A 20,955-nucleotide genomic window follows, 5' to 3' on the forward strand; every position below is an offset into this window, starting at 1 on the left:
TCTGTCTAACAGCAACGCTACTGTTGTCTGTCTAACAGCAACGCTACTGTTGTCTGTCTAACAGCAACGCTACTGTTGTCTGTCTAACAGCAACGCTACTGTTGTCTGTCTAACAGCAACGCTACTGTTGTCTGTCTAACAGCAACGCTACTGTTGTCTGTCTAACAGCAACGCTACTGTTGTCTGTCTAACAGCAACGCTACTGTTGTCTGTCTAACAGCAACGCTACTGTTGTCTGTCTAACAGCAACGCTACTGTTGTCTGTCTAACAGCAACGCTACTGTTGTCTGTCTAACAGCAACGCTACTGTTGTCTGTCTAACAGCGAACGCTACTGTTGTCTGTCTAACAGCGAACGCTACTGTTGTCTGTCTAACAGCGAACGCTACTGTTGTCTGTCTAACAGCAACGCTACTGTTGTCTGTCTAACAGCAACGCTACTGTTGTCTGTCTAACAGCAACGCTACTGTTGTCTGTCTAACAGCAACGCTACTGTTGTCTGTCTAACAGCAACGCTACTGTTGTCTGTCTAACAGCGAACGCTACTGTTGTCTGTCTAACAGCGAACGCTACTGTTGTCTGTCTAACAGCAACGCTACTGGTTGTCTGTCTAACAGCAACGCTACTGTTGTCTGTCTAACAGCGAACGCTACTGTTGTCTGTCTAACAGCAACGCTACTGTTGTCTGTCTAACAGCAACGCTACTGTTGTCTGTCTAACAGCAACGCTACTGTTGTCTGTCTAACAGCAACGCTACTGTTGTCTGTCTAACTGTCTAACAGCAACGCTACTGTTGTCTGTCTAACAGCAACGCTACTGTTGTCTGTCTAACAGCAACGCTACTGTTGTCTGTCTAACAGCAACGCTACTGTTGTCTGTCTAACAGCAACGCTACTGTTGTCTGTCTAACAGCAACGCTACTGTTGTCTGTCTAACAGCGAACGCTACTGTTGTCTGTCTAACAGCAACGCTACTGTTGTCTGTCTAACAGCAACGCTACTGTTGTCTGTCTAACAGCAACGCTACTGTTGTCTGTCTAACAGCAACGCTACTGTTGTCTGTCTAACAGCAACGCTACTGTTGTCTGTCTAACAGCAACGCTACTGTTGTCTGTCTAACAGCAACGCTACTGTTGTCTGTCTAACAGCAACGCTACTGTTGTCTGTCTAACAGCAACGCTACTGTTGTCTGTCTAACAGCGAACGCTACTGTTGTCTGTCTAACAGCGAACGCTACTGTTGTCTGTCTAACAGCAACGCTACTGTTGTCTGTCTAACAGCAACGCTACTGTTGTCTGTCTAACAGCAACGCTACTGTTGTCTGTCTAACAGCAACGCTACTGTTGTCTGTCTAACAGCGAACGCTACTGTTGTCTGTCTAACAGCGAACGCTACTGTTGTCTGTCTAACAGCAACGCTACTGTTGTCTGTCTAACAGCAACGCTACTGTTGTCTGTCTAACAGCGAACGCTACTGTTGTCTATCTAACAGCAACGCTACTGTTGTCTGTCTAACAGCGAACGCTACTGTTGTCTGTCTAACAGCAACGCTACTGTTGTCTATCTAACAGCAACGCTACTGTTGTCTGTCTAACAGCGAACGCTACTGTTGTCTGTCTAACAGCAACGCTACTGTTGTCTGTCTAACAGTCTGTTGTCTGTCTAACAGCAACGCTACTGTTGTCTGTCTAACAGCAACGCTACTGTTGTCTGTCTAACAGCGAACGCTACTGTTGTCTGTCTAACAGCGAACGCTACTGTTGTCTGTCTAACAGCAACACTACTGTTGTCTGTCTAACAGCAACGCTACTGTTGTCTGTCTAACAGCAACGCTACTGTTGTCTGTCTAACAGCGAACGCTACTGTTGTCTGTCTAACAGCGAACGCTACTGTTGTCTGTCTAACAGCAAACGCTACTGTTGTCTGTCTAACAGCAACGCTACTGTTGTCTGTCTAACAGCAACGCTACTGTTGTCTGTCTAACAGCAACGCTACTGTTGTCTGTCTAACAGCAACGCTACTGTTGTCTGTCTGTCTGTCTAACAGCAACACTACTGTTGTCTATCTAACAGCAACGCTACTGTTGTCTGTCTAACAGCAACGCTACTGTTGTCTGTCTAACAGCAACGCTACTGTTGTCTGTCTAACAGCAACGCTACTGTTGTCTGTCTAACAGCAACGCTACTGTTGTCTGTCTAACAGCAACGCTACTGTTGTCTGTCTAACAGCAACGCTACTGTTGTCTATCTAACAGCAACGCTACTGTTGTCTGTCTAACAGCAACGCTACTGTTGTCTGTCTAACAGCAACGCTACTGTTGTCTGTCTAACAGCAACGCTACTGTTGTCTGTCTAACAGCAACGCTACTGTTGTCTGTCTAACAGCAACGCTACTGTTGTCTGTCTAACAGCAAACTGTTGTCTGTCTCGCTACTGTTGTCTGTCTAACAGCAACGCTACTGTTGTCTGTCTAACAGCAACGCTACTGTTGTCTGTCTAACAGCAACGCTACTGTTGTCTGTCTAACAGCAACGCTACTGTTGTTGTCTGTCTAACAGCAACGCTACTGTTGTCTGTCTAACAGCAACGCTACTGTTGTCTGTCTAACAGCAACGCTACTGTTGTCTGTCTAACAGCAACGCTACTGTTGTCTGTCTAACAGCAACGCTACTGTTGTCTGTCTAACAGCAACACTACTGTTGTCTGTCTAACAGCAACGCTACTGTTGTCTGTCTAACAGCAACGCTACTGTTGTCTGTCTAACAGCAACGCTACTGTTGTCTGTCTAACAGCAACGCTACTGTTGTCTGTCTAACAGCAACGCTACTGTTGTTGTCTGTCTGTCTGTCTAACAGCAACGCTACTGTTGTGTCTAACAGCAACGCTACTGTTGTCTATCTAACAGCAACGCTACTGTTGTCTGTCTAACAGCAACGCTACTGTTGTCTGTCTAACAGCAACGCTACTGTTGTCTGTCTAACAGCAACGCTACTGTTGTCTGTCTAACAGCAACGCTACTGTTGTCTCTCTAACAGCAACGCTACTGTTGTCTCTCTAACAGCAACGCTACTGTTGTCTGTCTAACAGCAACGCTACTGTTGTCTGTCTAACAGCAACGCTACTGTTGTCTGTCTAACAGCAACGCTACTGTTGTCTGTCTAACAGCAACGCTACTGTTGTCTGTCTAACAGCGAACGCTACTGTTGTCTGTCTAACAGCAACGCTACTGTTGTCTGTCTAACAGCAACGCTACTGTTGTCTGTCTAACAGCAACGCTACTGTTGTCTGTCTAACAGCAACGCTACTGTTGTCTGTCTAACAGCAACGCTACTGTTGTCTGTCTAACAGCAACGCTACTGTTGTCTGTCTAACAGCGAACGCTACTGTTGTCTGTCTAACAGCAACGCTACTGTTGTCTATCTAACAGCAACACTACTGTTGTCTGTCTAACAGCAACACTACTGTTGTCTGTCTAACAGCAGCGCTACTGTTGTCTGTCTAACAGCAACACTACTGTTGTCTGTCTAACAGCAACGCTACTGTTGTCTGTCTAACAGCAACGCTACTGTTGTCTGTCTAACAGCAGCGCTACTGTTGTCTGTCTAACAGCGAACGCTACTGTTGTCTGTCTAACAGCAACGCTACTGTTGTCTGTCTAACAGCAACGCTACTGTTGTCTGTCTAACAGCAACGCTACTGTTGTCTGTCTAACAGCAACGCTACTGTTGTCTGTCTAACAGCAACGCTACTGTTGTCTGTCTAACAGCAACGCTACTGTTGTCTGTCTAACAGCAACGCTACTGTTGTCTGTCTAACAGCAACGCTACTGTTGTCTGTCTAACAGCAACGCTACTGTTGTCTGTCTAACAGCAACGCTACTGTTGTCTGTCTAACAGCAACGCTACTGTTGTCTGTCTAACAGCAACGCTACTGTTGTCTGTCTAACAGCAACGCTACTGTTGTCTGTCTAACAGCAACGCTACTGTTGTCTGTCTAACAGCAACGCTACTGTTGTCTGTCTAACAGCAACGCTACTGTTGTCTGTCTAACAGCAACGCTACTGTTGTCTGTCTAACAGCAACGCTACTGTTGTCTGTCTAACAGCAACGCTACTGTTGTCTGTCTAACAGCGAACGCTACTGTTGTCTGTCTAACAGCAACGCTACTGTTGTCTGTCTAACAGCAACGCTACTGTTGTCTGTCTAACAGCAACGCTACTGTTGTCTGTCTAACAGCAACGCTACTGTTGTCTGTCTAACAGCAACGCTACTGTTGTCTGTCTAACAGCAACGCTACTGTTGTCTGTCTAACAGCAACGCTACTGTTGTCTGTCTAACAGCAACGCTACTGTTGTCTGTCTAACAGCAACGCTACTGTTGTCTGTCTAACAGCAACGCTACTGTTGTCTGTCTAACAGCAACGCTACTGTTGTCTGTCTAACAGCAACGCTACTGTTGTCTGTCTAACAGCAACGCTACTGTTGTCTGTCTAACAGCAACGCTACTGTTGTCTGTCTAACAGCAACGCTACTGTTGTCTGTCTAACAGCGAACGCTACTGTTGTCTGTCTAACAGCAAACGCTACTGTTGTCTGTCTAACAGCAACGCTACTGTTGTCTGTCTAACAGCAACGCTACTGTTGTCTGTCTAACAGCAACGCTACTGTTGTCTGTCTAACAGCAACGCTACTGTTGTCTGTCTAACAGCAACGCTACTGTTGTCTGTCTAACAGCAACGCTACTGTTGTCTATCTAACAGCAACGCTACTGTTGTCTGTCTAACAGCAACGCTACTGTTGTCTGTCTAACAGCAACGCTACTGTTGTCTGTCTAACAGCAACGCTACTGTTGTCTATCTAACAGCTGAACGCTACTGTTGTCTGTCTAACAGCAACGCTACTGTTGTCTGTCTTACAGCAACGCTACTGTTGTCTGTCTAACAGCAACGCTACTGTTGTCTGTCTAACAGCAACGCTACTGTTGTCTGTCTAACAGCAACGCTACTGTTGTCTGTCTAACAGCAACGCTACTGTTGTCTGTCTAACAGCAACGCTACTGTTGTCTGTCTAACAGCAACGCTACTGTTGTCTGTCTAACAGCAACGCTACTGTTGTCTGTCTAACAGCAACGCTACTGTTGTCTGTCTAACAGCAACGCTACTGTTGTCTGTCTAACAGCAACGCTACTGTTGTCTGTCTAACAGCAACGCTACTGTTGTCTGTCTAACAGCAACGCTACTGTTGTCTGTCTAACAGCAACGCTACTGTTGTCTGTCTAACAGCAACGCTACTGTTGTCTGTCTAACAGCAACGCTACTGTTGTCTGTCTAACAGCAACGCTACTGTTGTCTGTCTAACAGCAACGCTACTGTTGTCTGTCTAACAGCAACGCTACTGTTGTCTGTCTAACAGCAACGCTACTGTTGTCTGTCTAACAGCAACGCTACTGTTGTCTGTCTAACAGCAACGCTACTGTTGTCTGTCTAACAGCAACGCTACTGTTGTCTGTCTAACAGCAACGCTACTGTTGTCTGTCTAACAGCAACGCTACTGTTGTCTGTCTAACAGCAACGCTACTGTTGTCTGTCTAACAGCAACGCTACTGTTGTCTGTCTAACAGCAACGCTACTGTTGTCTGTCTAACAGCAACGCTACTGTTGTCTGTCTAACAGCAACGCTACTGTTGTCTGTCTAACAGCAACGCTACTGTTGTCTGTCTAACAGCAACGCTACTGTTGTCTGTCTAACAGCAACGCTACTGTTGTCTGTCTAACAGCAACGCTACTGTTGTCTGTCTAACAGCAACGCTACTGTTGTCTGTCTAACAGCAACGCTACTGTTGTCTGTCTAACAGCAACGCTACTGTTGTCTGTCTAACAGCAACGCTACTGTTGTCTGTCTACAGCAACGCTAACGCAACGCTACTGTTGTCTGTCTAACAGCAACGCTACTGTTGTCTGTCTAACAGCAACGCTACTGTTGTCTGTCTAACAGCAACGCTACTGTTGTCTGTCTAACAGCAACGCTACTGTTGTCTGTCTAACAGCAACGCTACTGTTGTCTGTCTAACAGCAACGCTACTGTTGTCTGTCTAACAGCAACGCTACTGTTGTCTGTCTAACAGCAACGCTACTGTTGTCTGTCTAACAGCAACGCTACTGTTGTCTGTCTAACAGCAACGCTACTGTTGTCTGTCTAACAGCAACGCTACTGTTGTCTGTCTAACAGCAACGCTACTGTTGTCTGTCTAACAGCAACGCTACTGTTGTCTGTCTAACAGCAACGCTACTGTTGTCTGTCTAACAGCAACGCTACTGTTGTCTCGTCTAACAGCAACGCTACTGTTGTCTGTCTAACAGCAACGCTACTGTTGTCTGTCTAACAGCAACGCTACTGTTGTCTGTCTAACAGCAACGCTACTGTTGTCTGTCTAACAGCAACGCTACTGTTGTCTGTCTAACAGCAACGCTACTGTTGTCTGTCTAACAGCAACGCTACTGTTGTCTGTCTAACAGCAACACTACTGTTGTCTGTCTAACAGCAACACTACTGTATACCAGTATGACCTCAGCTTCACTGACTGTAGGAGGAAGTTGCCCCAAGATGCTGATGGTTTTAGAGAGGTTAAGATGATCCTAGATCTGTGCCTATGGGTCTGAGAGATTGATGCATACTACTTTAGGATTTAACATAACACGAAAGTCAATGGGAGATACTGTAGTATTCTCTATGGAAACATTTAGGTTTGGAGGAGAACATAAAAGTAATTTTCACGTGTTTAAAATATGCCAACCAAGATTGTCCTCAATGTAAATTCGTATTACGTTATTCAGTTACAATTCAGAATGTTCAATAAATATGATAAAATAAAATCCAGTGTCCTTTTGTAGTTTATGCCAACAACAGAATGAGAAAATTACATTTATTAAAAATTGAATACCATAAATACATCTAACCAATTTTGACTGAGCCCAGAGACAGCTTCTAAGATTTGAACATGAGACTTTTGCCTCAATCTGGCACATCCACATATGTTAATTACTGTCCATATTCCTTGACAAATAAACATATTAACAGAAATTGAATAAATGTGTACTGCTGGGGACTTTATGATGCATGGTGGTTATTGTAGTCTGTTGAAGGGGAGGATCATGGTTATTGTAGTCACTGTCAGGGAGAGGAGAGGTGGATGATGGTTATTGTAGTCAGTGACAGGGAGAGAAGTGTGTTGAGGGGTAGTGTGTGTCCGGTGTTGCAGAAGTGTGTGTCGCAGCAGTGCCTGGTCATCATGTAGATGGTTGTGTTGGAGAAGAGCTCCACATTGGTCACCAGCTCACACTCCTTCGTCTTGACACAGCCCAGCAACTTAACTTCCAACACATCACCTACAGAAACACACACACACTGTCAACACAGTGTGTGCTTCACATTTCTCTGCCAAAAATCCACAAAACCCAGCACCGTAATGTCCCACACACAGCCCCCACTCACACACACAGCACCCGCCGGCCATGTCCATCCATGTGACCCACCTGCCTTCCCTCGGCCAGTGTAGCACTTCTCCCCGATATTGCAGTTGGTTTTGGTGGTGTAGCAGGCATCCCAGAAGCCCAGGTCACAGCGGAAACACTGCAGAGGCCCCTCCTCCCGTTGCTCCTCCTGATCATCCTCATCTGGGACCACAGGGTAATATCATATACAGTACACTCTCACACAGGGACATAATCGCTACAAGTCATGAGTGTTTTATTGATAGAATTGATCATTTAACGTCGAAGGCTGCTCCTGACGGAGACAACATTACATTCATAAAAAAAGATTGAAGGTTTATTTCTATTGTGATCCTCTTTGGCAAATAATATGAAAGGTGGGCAAGATCGCATTGTACACACTACACTCAATGCAGTTTTAAAAACATGAACAATTACAAATATTTACAACATAATCAACAGTACAGAGGTACCCAAGGCTCCCGAGTGGCACAGCGGTCTAAGGTACTGCATCTCAGTGCTCAAGGCGTCACTACAGACCCTGGTTTGATTCCAGGCTGTATCACAACCAGCTGTGATTGGGATTCCCATAGGGTGGTGCACAATTGGCCCAGCGTCGTCCGGGTTATGGTTTTTGAAGGATAGGCCGTCATTGTAAATACGAATTTGTTCTTAACGGACTAGCCTAATTAAATTAAATAATTAAATAAACCCTTACACGGGTCACTTCTTGAAAAGAAAAATAGCCCTAATCAATCAACCATTATTTTTGTGTGATGCTTTAAAGCTCTGATGACAAAGATTTAATTTACAGTGGTAATTTGTTCCACAGTAATGCAAGAGTAGAATAGAGGTATACGTTATTCCCAGTGAAGCTCTTGAATCTACAGGGTTGAACATGGGTTTCCCGAATGGGAGCTTGAGAACAATCTTGACTTCTCAATCTTGACAATCTTGATCTTATTCTCAGTGGTGTAACATAATTAAGTAAAAATACTTGAAAGTACTACTTAAGTAGTTTTTGCGGGTATCTGTACCTTACTATTTATGACAACTTTTACTTCACTACATTCCTTAAGAAAATTATGTACTTTTTACTCCATACATTTTCCCTGACACCCAAAAGTAGGACAGGAAAATGGTCTAATTCACAAACTTATCAAGAGAACGTCCCTGGTCATCCCTACTGCCTCTGATCTGGTAGACTCACTAAACACATGTTTCATTTGTAAATTATGTCTGAGTGTTGGAGTTTTATTTTTATATTTCACCTTTATTTAACCAGGTAGGCTAGTTGAGAACAAGTTCTCATTTGCAACTGCGACCTGGCCAAGATAAAGCATAGCAGTGTGACCAGACAACATAGAGTTACACATGGAGTAAACAATTAACAAGTCAATAACACAGTAGAAAAAAAGGGGAGTCTATATACATTGTGTGCAAAAGTCATGAGGAGGTAGGCAAATAATTACAATTTTGCAGATTAACACTGGATCAGATGAACACAAATGATCAGATGGTCATGTACAGGTAAAGATATTGGTGTGCAAAAGAGCAGAAAAGTAAATAAATAATAACAGTATGGGGATGAGGTAGGTGGAAATGGGTGGGCTATTTACCAATAGACTATGTACAGCTGCAGCGATCAGTTAGCTGCTCAGATAGCTGATGTTTGAAGTTGGTGAGGGAGATAAAAGTCTCCAACTTCAGCGATTTTTGCAATTCGTTCCAGTTCCAGCAATTCGGCCAAATGAGGTGTTGGCTTTAGGGATGATCAGTGAGATACACCTGCTGGAGCGCGTGCTACGGATGGGTGTTGCCATCGTGACCAGTGAACTGAGATAAGGCGGAGCTTTACCTAGCATGGACTTGTAGATGACCTGGAGCCAGTGGGTCTGGCGACGAATATGTAGCGAGGGCCAGCCGACTAGAGCATACAAGTCGCAGTGGTGGGTGGTATAAGGTGCTTTAGTGACAAAACGGATGACACTGTGATAAACTGCATCCAGTTTGCTGAGTAGAGTGTTGGAAGCAATTTTGTAGATGACATCGCCGAAGTCGAGGATCGGTAGGATAGTCAGTTTTACTAGATGTTTGATATGAGTCTGGAAGGAGAGTTTACAGTCTAGCCAGACACCTAGGTACTTATAGATGTCCACATATTCAAGGTCGGAACCATCCAGGGTGGTGATGCTGGTCAGGCGTGCGGGTGCAGGCAGCGAACGGTTGAAAAGCATGCATTTGGTTTTACTAGCGTTTAAGAGCAGTTGGAGGCCACGGAAGGAGTGTTGTATGGCATTGAAGCTCGTTTGGAGGTTAGACAGCACAGTGTCCAAGGACGGGCCGGAAGTATATAGAATGGTGTCGTCTGCGTAGAGGTGGATCAGGGAATCGCCCGCAGCAAGAGCAACATCATTGATATATACAGAGAAAAGAGTCGGCTCGAGAATTGAACCCTGTGGCACCCCCATAGAGACTGCCAGAGGACCGGACAGCATGCCCTCCGATTTGACACACTAAACTCTGTCTGCAAAGTAATTGGTGAACCAGGCAAGACAGTCATCAGAAAAACCGAGGCTACTGAGTCTGCCGATAAGAATATGGTGATTGACAGGGTCGAAAGCCTTGGCAAGGTCGATGAAGACGGCTGCACAGTACTGTCTTTTATCGATGGCGGTTATGATATCGTTTAGTACCTTGAGCGTGGCTGAGGTGCACCCGTGACCGGCTCGGAAACCAGATTGCACAGCGGAGAAGGTACGGTGGGATTCGAGATGGTCAGTGACCTGTTTGTTGACTTGGCTTTCGAAGACCTTAGATAGGCAGGGCAGGATGGATATAGGTCTGTAACAGTTTGGGTCCAGAGTGTCTCCCCCTTTGAAGAGGGGGATGACTGCGGCAGCTTTCCAATCCTTGGGGATCTCAGACGATATGAAAGAGAGGTTGAACAGGCTGGTAATAGGGGTTGCGACAATGGCGGCGGATAGTTTCAGAAATAGAGGGTCCAGATTGTCAAGCCCAGCTGATTTGTACGGGTCTAGGTTTTGCAGCTCTTTCAGAACATCTGCTATCTGGATTTGGGTAAAGGAGAACCTGGAGAGACTTGGGCGAGTAGCTGCGGGGGGCGGAGCTGTTGGCCGAGGTTGGAGTAGCCAGGCGGAAGGCATGGCCAGCCGTTGAGAAATGCTTGTTGAAGTTTTCGCTAATCATGGATTTATCGGTGGTGACCGTGTTACCTAGCCTCAGTGCAGTGGGCAGCTGGGAGGAGGTGCTCTTGTTCTCCATGGACTTCAGTGTCCCAGAACTTTTTGGAGTTGGAGCTACAAGATGCAAACTTCTGCCTGAAGTGGGAAGGGTGTGGCCCCTGGCCCCTGGCTGTCCGTAAATACAAACAAATAAGAAAAGGGTGCCGTCTTGTTTGCTTAATTTAAGGAATTTGAAATTATTTATACTTTTACTTTTGAAACTTAAGTATATTTTAGCAATTACATTTACTTTTGATACTTAAGTATATTGAAAACCAAATACTTTTAGATTTTTACTCCAGTAGTACTTTACTGGGTGACTTTCACTTTTAATTGAGTCATTTTATATTAAGGTATCTTAACTTTTACTCAAGTATGACAATTGGGTACTTTTTCCACCACTGCTTATTCTGAGTTTTCTGAAGCTTATTCTTGAGGCACACACATAATCAATTATCTAATCAAAATGACACTGCACAAGGGGCCCTGCCAGTGTCTATAGTATTTTCCTATCATGACAACATTATTTCCTAGCCAGAAACTTTACTTTTTGGTTAATCTTTGAGAGATTTTAAGGCCATACTCTCACCTGATGGGTCACTATCTTACTCACATCCAAGGTAGCTCACTGCATCTTTGGCAGTAACCACTGTGTCTATAGTAGACTACAGAAGACTGTGTCTATAGTAGACTACAGAAGACTGTGTCTATAGTAGACTACAGAAGACTGTGTCTATAGTAGACTACAGAAGACTGTGTCTATAGTAGACTACAGAAGACTGTGTCTATAGTAGACTACAGAAGACTGTGTCTATAGTAGACTACAGAAGACTGTGTCTATAGTAGACTACAGAAGACTGTGTCTTCCAGTAATTATCTTCTCTTCCAGTAATTATCTTCTCTTCCAGTAATTATCTTCTCTTCCAGTAATTATCTTCTCTTCCAGTAATTATCTTCTCTTCCAGTAATTATCTTCTCTTCCAGTAATCATCCCAAAAATAGAGTCATCCAACCTAACCCTTTTTCAGTAAAAAAAGCGCAACTACCTTCAGGAGAGCGACTGCAGGACTGGTGGAGGTGTTTAAAGACATGAAAAGCCCATCCTCTTCAATCAGAACAATCCCAGTATTTGTATAAAACTTATACTGACATTTGTATGACATCATATAATTATTTTCATAGTGAATATGTTCATGGAGGCTCTGTGTAGCTACAATGTCATGTTTATGTTCTTATTGACATGTTATGTATGCTTTATGAACTCTTAAATGTGCTGTAGCAGTTGAGTTTTTAATTTTATGTATTTAACAAGGCAAGTCAGTTAAGAACAAATTCTTATTTCCAATGACCCTGGTCTGTAGTTGGTGTTAAACAACATCAGGAAAGATATATAATATAATTCTATGATTATAACATTTCAACTTTATGTCCCCCACATTCTGTGTGAAAAACTTCACATCCCATACCTAAAGTATAGCCTACCTAAATACTATGACCCAGAGCAGAGAAAGACCAATTCATCTCGATTTACCTGCAGAAGCTGTTAACATCGCCAGGGCAAAAACACAGAGCATCAATCCCCTCATTTCAGAAATAAATCCTTCAAACTATCCAGAGAAGGGCCAGTTGAGACCACAAAATGAGGAGTGTCCCTGAGGAAGGCAATGAGCTCCATTGTGACTGTAGGAGCAGGCACCCCTAAAGCTAGAATAGGATTAAGACGCATTATACCTGTCTATTCTCACAGACCAATCACTGTTGTTGTCAGAGGCAGCACTGCGCAGTGGGCCAGCCATCCGGAGCAGAGCGGTAAAGACCTAGGCTCTCTATAAGCCGTCTAAATATACACTGCTCAAAAAAATAAAGGGAAAACTAAAATAACACATCCTAGATCTGAATGAATGATATATTATTATTAAATAATTTTTTCTTTACATAGTTGAATGTGATGACAACAAAATTACACAAAACTTATCAATGGAAATCAAATTTATCAACCCATGGAGGTCTGAAAATGAAAGTGGAAAACCACACTACAGGCTGATCCAACTTTGATGTAATGTCATTAAAACAAGTCAAAATGAGGCTCAGTAGTGTGTGTGGCCTCCACGTGCCTGTATGACCTCCCTACAATGCCTGGGCATGCTCCTGATGAGGTGGCGGATGGTCTCCTGAGGGATCTCCTCCCAGACCTGGACTAAAGCATCCGCCAACTCCTGGACAGTCTGTGGTGCAACGTGGCGTTGGTGGATGGAGAGAGACATGATGTCCCAGATGTGCTCAATTGGATGCAGGTCTGGGGAACGGGTGGGCCAGTCCATAGCATCAATGCCTTCCTCTTGCAGGAACTGCTGACACACTCCAGCCACATGAGGTCTAGCATTGTCTTGCATTAGGAGGAACCCAGGGCCAACCGCACCAGCATATGGTCTCACAAGGGGTCTGAGGATCTCATCTCAGTACCTAATGGCAGTCAGGCTACCTCTGGCGAGCACATGGAGGGCTGTGCGGCCCCCCAAAGAAATGCCACCCCACACCATGACTGACCCACCGCCAAACCGGTCATGCTGGAGGATGTTGCAGGCAGCAGAACGTTCTCCACGGCGTCTCCAGACTGTCATGTCTGTCACATGTGCTCAGTGTGAACCTGCTTTCATCTGTGAGGAGCACAGGGCACCAGTGGCGAATTTGCCAATCTTGGTGTTCTCTGGCAAATGCCAAACGTCCTGCACGGTGTTGGGCTGTAAGCACAACGCCCACCTGTGGACGTCGGGCCCTCATACTACCCTCATGGAGTCTGTTTCTGACCGTTTGAGCAGACACATGCACATTTGTGGCCTGCTGGAGGTAATTTTGCAGGGCTCTGGCAGTGCTCCTCCTGCTCCTCCTTGCACAAAGGCGGAGGTAGCGGTGCTGCTGCTGGGTTGTTGCCCTCCTACGGCCTCCTGATGTACTGGCCGGTCTCCTGGTAGCGCCTCCATGCTCTGGACACTACGCTGACAGACACAGCAAACCTTCTTGCCACAGCTCGCATTGATGTGCCATCCTGGATGAGCTGCACTACCTGAGCCACTTGTGTGGGTTGTAGTAGACTCCGTCTCATGCTACCACTAGAGTGAAAGCACTGCCAGCATTCAAAAGTGACCAAAACATCAGCCAGGAAGCATAGGAACTGAGAAGTGGTCTGTGTTCACCACCTGTAGAACCACTCCTTTATTGGGGATGTCTTGCTAATTGCCTATAATTTACACCTGTTGTCTATTCCATTTGCACAACCGCATGTGAAATGTATTGTCAATCAGTGTTGCTTCCTAAGTGGACAGTTTGATTTCACCGAAGTGTGATTGACTTGGAGTTACATTGTGTTGTTTAAGTGTTCCCTTTATTTTTTTGAGCAGTGTATATATGGCTCTGATCCGGAGCATGTTATTGCAGTAGTGGAAAAAGTACCCAATTATCATACTTGAGTAAAAGTAAACATACCTTAATACAAAATGACGTGAGTAAAAGTAAATGTAATTGCTCAAATATACTTAAATATCAAAAGTGAAAGTATAAATAATTTCATATTCCTTAAAATAAGCAAACCAGATGGCAAAATGTTTTTTTTTTTTATAGTCAGGTCACACTGCTAAATAGTAAATTAAAGTACAGATACCCCCCAAAATGACTTCATTAGTACTTTAAAGTATTTTTTTACTTAAGTAATTTACACAACTGTGTTATTGTAAAGCTAAGACATTTAGTTAACCAATCGGCTCAGACTAAGATCTGTCTGTAACTAGTCTGGGCTACTTTGACTAGTTACTATTCACTTGCTCATGAAAATATCTGCACTTCCCCCATATTAAACTAACACCGTAGCATCATCAGAGAGAAAGTTTTTTGAGAGAGAGCTGTTGGATTCTTAGAAATGCTCCTTATGTGGGATCTAAATACTTATTTGATTTAACCCTTATTTTGACAGGGAGTCATGCTGAGACCAGGGTTTATTTTACAGATGAGCCGTGTAATTTAAAAAATACACTGAAAAGCAAAAAAATATTAAAGTTACAAAGGAAAGACCAGGTGGAGAGGATTAGGTTCTCTGACAGGGCCGCTGGAAAAAGACTGTTACACTTCATTATTTCATGAACATGTTTAAACACCTCAAAGGGAATAATGAGATGTCCTAAATCAACAATGACGGTTAGATGACTAATGGACATCTGTACTTGACTGAATGGTCTACCACATGAAAGGGGGCACTATTAAAATCCTACTTTATGTGAAGGTGTTGTTGCTGTGGGTCCCATGTGTTGTTGCTGTGGGTCCCAGGTGTTGTTGCTGTGGGTCCCAGGTGTTGTTACTGTGGGTCCCAGGTGTTTTAGCTTTTTGTCACAGATGTTGTTGCTGTGGGTCCCAGGTAGGTTGTTGCTGTGGGTCCCAGGTATGTTGTTGCTGTGGGTCCCAGGTGTTGTTGCTGTGGGTCCCAGGTGTTGTTACTGTGGGTCCCAGGTGTTGTTACTGTGGGTCCCAGGTGTTTTAGCTTTTTGTCACAGATGTTGTTGCTGTGGGTCCCAGATGTTGTTGCTGTGGGTCCCAGGTAGGTTGTTGCTGTGGGTCCCAGGTGTTGTTGCTGTGGGTCCCAGGTGTTGTTGCTGTGGGTCCCAGGTGTTGTTGCTGTGGGTCCCAGATGTCCCAGATGTTGTTGCTGTGGGTCCAAGGTGTCCCAGGTGTTGTTGCTATGAGTCCCAGGTGTTGTTGTTGTTGTGGGTCCCAGGTGTTGTTGCTGTGGGTCCCAGGTGTTGTTGCTGTGGGTCCCAGGTGTCCCAGATGTTGTTGCTGTGGGTCACAGGTGTTGTTGCTATGAGTCCCAGGTGTTGTTGTTGTTGTGGGTCCCAGATGTTGTTGCTGTGGGTCACAGGTGTCCCAAGTGTTATTGCGGTGCCAAGTTGAAACACTAACTTGAGATCCTGACTATCTACTGATCAATGGGATATTTGCACAAAGTTGTGATTTGCATGTTAGGATTCAGCCCTCTGTCTCTGGTCCTGTAACCCCAGTAGGGTCTCCCTCCTCGGTAAAACACACGTGTCTGACTCAGCGAGGAGTTAAGCAGCTTAGAGACAGTGCTCCCAGTCCCACAAGGGGGGATCCTGCATAAACTCTAATAAAATGTATGACTGACATTAGAGGGAGACTAAAACAACTGTCCTGTTTGTGGGATTGCGTAACACAGAGACAGACTGAGACAGTTAAACAAACCTAGGCAACAGCAAGAGCAGAAATAAAATGCACAGGTTATCTCCATGTGGGACAGAGAGGGTGTGTGCGTGTGCGTGTTATGGGAGGCCATAGGTGGAGCATTGTGAGAGTAAGTGTTAGGGTCAGGCAGGGATTACATGTGAATTTAATCTGATGTTCAGGATTACAGTCCAGCAATCAAACACTGACTGACCACATAATTCAGCTGCTGCATTAAACTCACAAAAAAAAACACACTTCCCAGTTTTAGCATAGTCAGAAGTGAGAAACCAAGTACTGGTCTATCCCTGGTAGTGTCACTGGTGGTGAACCGGGGTTAATGGGTTCAAAAGCAGTACGAGGTGTGTGATGTTTAGCATGTGTGAAAGCATGCATGCGGTTGTGTGTGTGTGTGTGTGTCTGGCCGTGCAGGGCAAGGCAGTCTTGGCGTTCCTCACTAATCTCAATGGCATTATCCCAGCATGTGTCTGAACAACAGAGGAAATACTCTGCAGTCCTGAAATACCAATAAAAAACCCTTGGTCGTTTCCACAGTGTAATTGGAGGCTGGAGGAGAACACTCAGGACAATTAAATTCACCCCTCCCTCTCCCCCCTTCATCTCTCCCTCCTCCTCCCCCCTTTTACTGCATCTGCATCTGTGGGCTCTATTCAATTAAACCCAGTCTAACATCCTAATGGTTTTGTGTACCTTAAAGACCAAAAGTTTTCTGCATACACGCTGCAAAGATATACTTCATATATGGACTGCAAACAGACTGGGCACATTTGGTAGAGTTGTCAGCTAATGTGAATTCAACGTGAAATCAACAAAACAAATTCACAATGACATTGGATTTAGGTTAAAATTTGGGTGGGAAAAGGACGCAATTGCCTTACGTTGATGACTTTTTGCAAATGTTTTGTTGAAATGAAGTGGAACAACGTGGATTCTACCACTTATTGGCCAGTGGGTAGTAACATCTAACTCAAGTAAAGAGTAAGCATGTAGACAGCCAACAGCCAACTATGAGAAGGCATTAATTTTGTTTTCATTGCTATGATAGTGTGTGTACGTGCATCATTCAGGATGGCACCACAGTCACTGTCTGCAGTGGAATCCTCTCCTAAGTCCAAATACAGTCAAACACCCCTGAGAGAGACTTTACTACACAACAAGCTGACGTCACCTAGCCCTGTCTCCCCCTGGCCCTGCCCGTCCTAGGGGGGTAGAGAGAGATGCCCAACACACTCCACTGCATCTACAGCCTATAGAAACCACACAGATGGAGAAATATGTGGTGCATTTATTTAGAAAAGCGTGTAAAGATGTGAGTACAGTAGTATCTCAGAGTTGGAGAATAGAGTGGATAGGGGAGCCTGTCTGAACGTTATAGTTGATCTGACTGGAGTTACAGGAGTCAGAGTACACAGAGGAGGGAGCTGGGGAGGGACAGGAGGAGGGGGTCCTGGTGGTGCATGACTCTGGTCAGCAGGGTTGACCCCCCTTTACCCCCCACCTCTCTGACTCTCTCTTCACGCCCCTGTCCCTCCCCTGGTAGCAGTGAGCTCAGCGCCCCCACAGAGAGAACGTTCAACTCTAACCCCTCCTGTCTAGGCACTCTGGGAGGCAGGGGGGGCGGGCACTCAGGGAGAGGGGAGTGTCTGTCTGAGGGCTCTCTCTGGTTCCCCTGTTCCACATCCTCACAATCACGGTTCTCCCGGCGCCATTCCCTTGTTTTCTTCTGTTTGTGTTTCCGCTGCTCCTCAGGGTTCTCAAGGTTCTCACGCTCTCGGTTCTCGCGGTCCCGGTTCTCATACAGCAGGGTTCCAGCACAGATGAAGATGAACAGGCCGATGCCCATCACGACAGGGCCGAGCAGTTTCATTCGCTCGCTGTGGGAGCTGCCTCGCCCACCCACAGGGTTAGGGGTGGAGCTAGCGTACCCGGCCACGGCCACAAACATTCCCACCATCACCACGACAACGCCCGCTAGTAGCCACGCCCCAGGAGGGGAGCGGAGGCGGAGTCTGACTTCGAGCTCATCCTTCTGTGGGCAGGGCCATGTGGTTTGTGGGCAGGTTGTTTTAGGTGAGTGGGAGGAGTCTTGGGTGCAGACGGCGTTGACCGCTCCGGTGGACCCCTCTGCTGTCATCCTCTACCACAGACTGGATAGACAGAGGACAAGTACAGGAGAGAGAGAGAGAGAGAGAGAGAGAGAGAGAGAGAGAGAGAGGATGAGGACAGGAGAGAGAGAGGGAGGGAGGGAGGGGAGGACGCGGACAGGAGAAAGAGGGAGAGGACGCGGACAGGAGAAAGAGGGAGGGAGGACGAGGACAGGAGAAAGAGGGAGAGAGAACGAGGACAGGAGAAAGAGGGAGAGAGAACGAGGACAGGAGAAAGAGGGAGAGAGAACGAGGACAGGAGAAAGAGGGAGAGAGAACGAGGACAGGAGAAAGAGGGAGAGAGAACGAGGACAGGAGAAAGAGGGAGAGAGAACGAGGACAGGAGAAAGAGTGAGAGAGAACGAGGACAGGAGAAAGAGGGAGAGAGAACGAGGACAGGAGAAAGAGGGAGAGAAAACGAGGACAGGAGAAAGAGGGAGGGAGAAAACGAGGACAGGAGAAAGAGGGAGGGAGAAAACGAGGACAGGAGAAAGAGGGAGGGAGAACGAGGACAGGAGAAAGAGGGAGAGAGAACGAGGACAGGAGAGAGAGGGGAGGGAGGGAGGGACTGGAGGGAGGGAGGGAGAGAGGACGCGGACAGGAGAAGAGGGAGGAGGATGAGGACAGGAGAGAGGGAGGGAGGGAGGGAGGAGAGGGAGGGAGGGAGGGAGGGAGGGAGGGAGGGAGGGAGGACGCGGACAGGAGAAAGGGAGGGAGGGAGGGAGGGGAGGATGAGCACAGGAGGGAGAAAGAGGACAGGAGAGAGGGGGACGAGGACAGGAGAAAGAGGGAGAGAGAACGAGGACAGGGAGAGAGAAGAGGACAGGAGAAAGAGGGAGAGATGAGGACAGGAGAAAGAGGGAGAGAGAACGAGGACAGGAGAAAGAGGGGAGAGAGAACGAGGACAGGAGAGAGAGAACGAGGACAGGAGAGAGGGAGAGAGAACGAGGACAGGAAAGAGAGGGAGAGAGAACGAGGACAGGAAAGAGAGGGAGAGAGAACGAGGACAGGAGAGAGGGAGAACGAGGACAGGAGAAAGAGGGAGAGAGAACGAGGACAGGAGAGAGAGAGAGAGAACGAGGACAGGAGAGAGAGAGAGAGGGGGAGGAGGACAGGAGAAAGAGGGGACGAGGACAGGAGAAAGAAGATGAGGACAGGAGAGAGAGGGAGGGCGAGGAAAGGAGAGAGGGAGGGCGAGGACAGGAGTGAGGTAAGGGGGAAGAGAAAGGGGTTAAATCAGAGGAAGAGAAAAAAGACAGGGGGAAAAGGGTGGGGTGGAGTGAGAGGGATTGTTGAGAGTTGACTTTGTAAACAACAGGAAATAACAGAGGTGATAAAAACCCCAGGAGTTAATGAGATGCAGTATGTGAGTCTCTCGCGCCCCCTTCTAAACTCCACGCTAGATTACCCTGTACACAAGCCCGTTCACTGTAGCCGTCACATTTAAACTCGAACTAAATATTCCACAATAGCCTATGTAAATAATAAAACAAAGCACTGTCAAGACTGACATATAAATGGCGTCCAATTCTTAACTAAATTGATAATATATGGTCCCAGTGGTAACTCTCAATTGACCAAGTCCCAGGTGTAGCTTCTATTAGATTTCACATAAAGTAATTTCGTCTGATTTGGGGCTTTCCTTGAACATAACATTCAATCGTTCCGTCACTTAAACAAGGAACATGAATGCAAAAAACGAGACCTTTAGTAAAGATTACAACAAGTTCAGAAATGGTAGATTTTACATAATATTATATAAATGATGACATTAACACCAGTCAAAAACGTTAATCGAAGGGTTGAACTTGTGCAACATTGTAGCAGACCCTCGACAACTTTTCGAGAGAGAGAACGGAGTTGCGTTGTCCGATTCCGGATGCAATGAAACGGTAATCTTTTAATTTACGGTTATCTGTCGCTAAAGCCTTTTTGACATTGGGGATGTCTGAATAATGTTTTAAAAAGTAAGTCAACACTATTGACCAAATACAAACTAAAATTAACAAGTAACACTTGCTTTTCATGTGCTGCGCTCTGATTTTTGAGAATGTTCCGATAGTTACTTGCCTCGATTTGGCTGTTGCTCGGTTGTGGACATTTCCGCGTCGCTCCTGCTGCTGACATATCTGGAACTATTTTCTCAACATGATGCCCGTTATTTATTTTGTCCCTACATTCATATGGTCAGCGTTGACTCTTCAGCTCCCTCTTTAAAATGTTTTCCCGGAGTTTCACCCCTCAACCAGGCTGCTTAACATCTGTCCAGCCTTGGTTTAAAGCGGCGAGTAGGCTACTACGGCGCATGCGAGATCTTGGTCCTCATAAATTCCCGATTACTAAATATGCCTAAATGTTTCAGTTGCCTTTTGACTTGACTCTATACTATGCGCACACTTTTCTTTTTGGAATAGTTTGATGTTTCAGAAGCAGTAAGCCAGAGCATTACGCTCTGTGTGTTTTTTTGTGGTTTTAATATCCCAACTAGGGTCATTTTGCTGGACCCCACAAGGAAAAAAACATCTACTTTAGGTTTAGGGTTTACAGTTAGAATTAGGGATTAGGGGGTTAAGGTTAGGGAAAATAGATTTTTGAATGGGAATCAATTGTTTGGTACCCACAAGGATAGTTAAACCAGACTGTGTGTGTGTGTGTTAACAAGATAAGCTGTGTCTGGTTGTGAGGGGTCGTGGGATTCGTTGGCTGGTTTGGGCGAGTCCCACAGTGATCCTAGTAGTTATTATTAGTTAGAACAGCAGCATACTGGGGGGATGAAGGGAGGAGAAGAGGGATTGATAAATAGATTGGCGTGGGCCGGGATGGAGAAAAGCTTATG

The 20,955-nt window shown here is 45.7% G+C and overlaps 1 protein-coding gene and 1 long non-coding RNA gene across 5 annotated transcripts; one reads left to right on the forward strand and one right to left on the reverse strand.

The window, feature by feature from the left end:
• Nucleotides 1–6,865: 6,865 nt before the first annotated feature.
• LOC127915366 (sperm acrosome membrane-associated protein 4-like) lies at nucleotides 6,866–20,478 on the reverse strand. 3 transcript variants are annotated; one of them, XR_008091134.1, is made up of 3 exons: nucleotides 14,991–15,141; nucleotides 7,526–7,666; nucleotides 6,866–7,378 (listed from the first exon to the last, which is right to left on the reverse strand). XR_008091134.1 is itself a non-coding variant. In XM_052495570.1 (3 exons), the coding sequence occupies exons 1-3, from the start codon at nucleotides 20,218–20,220 to the stop codon at nucleotides 7,164–7,166; spliced, it is 387 nt and encodes a 128-aa protein (XP_052351530.1). In that variant the 5' UTR covers nucleotides 20,221–20,478; the 3' UTR covers nucleotides 6,866–7,163. The 3 variants fall into 3 exon arrangements, 2 of the variants coding, with proteins under 2 accessions (XP_052351530.1, XP_052351529.1); XM_052495570.1 differs by lacking the exon at nucleotides 14,991–15,141 and adding an exon at nucleotides 20,190–20,478; XM_052495569.1 differs by lacking the exons at nucleotides 6,866–7,378; nucleotides 7,526–7,666; nucleotides 14,991–15,141 and adding exons at nucleotides 17,241–18,122; nucleotides 20,190–20,434.
• Nucleotides 12,285–15,683, forward strand: LOC127915367 (uncharacterized). Of its 2 annotated transcripts, XR_008091135.1 has the most exons (4): nucleotides 12,285–15,089; nucleotides 15,204–15,247; nucleotides 15,292–15,490; nucleotides 15,544–15,683. It is a non-coding gene; the product is annotated as an uncharacterized LOC127915367 (long non-coding RNA). The 2 variants fall into 2 exon arrangements; XR_008091136.1 differs by lacking the exon at nucleotides 15,204–15,247 and having other exon boundaries at nucleotides 15,009–15,157; nucleotides 15,314–15,490.
• Nucleotides 20,479–20,955: the final 477 nt, after the last annotated feature.

This window comes from Oncorhynchus keta, chromosome 34, assembly GCF_023373465.1.
Source record: "Oncorhynchus keta strain PuntledgeMale-10-30-2019 chromosome 34, Oket_V2, whole genome shotgun sequence".
NCBI classification, from domain to species: domain Eukaryota; kingdom Metazoa; phylum Chordata; class Actinopteri; order Salmoniformes; family Salmonidae; genus Oncorhynchus; species Oncorhynchus keta.

Excerpts from the sequence above, each read along its gene's own strand:
- LOC127915366 (XM_052495569.1), bottom strand. The coding sequence starts at position 18,109 with ATGACAGCAGAGGGGTCCACCGGAGCGGTCAACGCCGTCTGCACCCAA.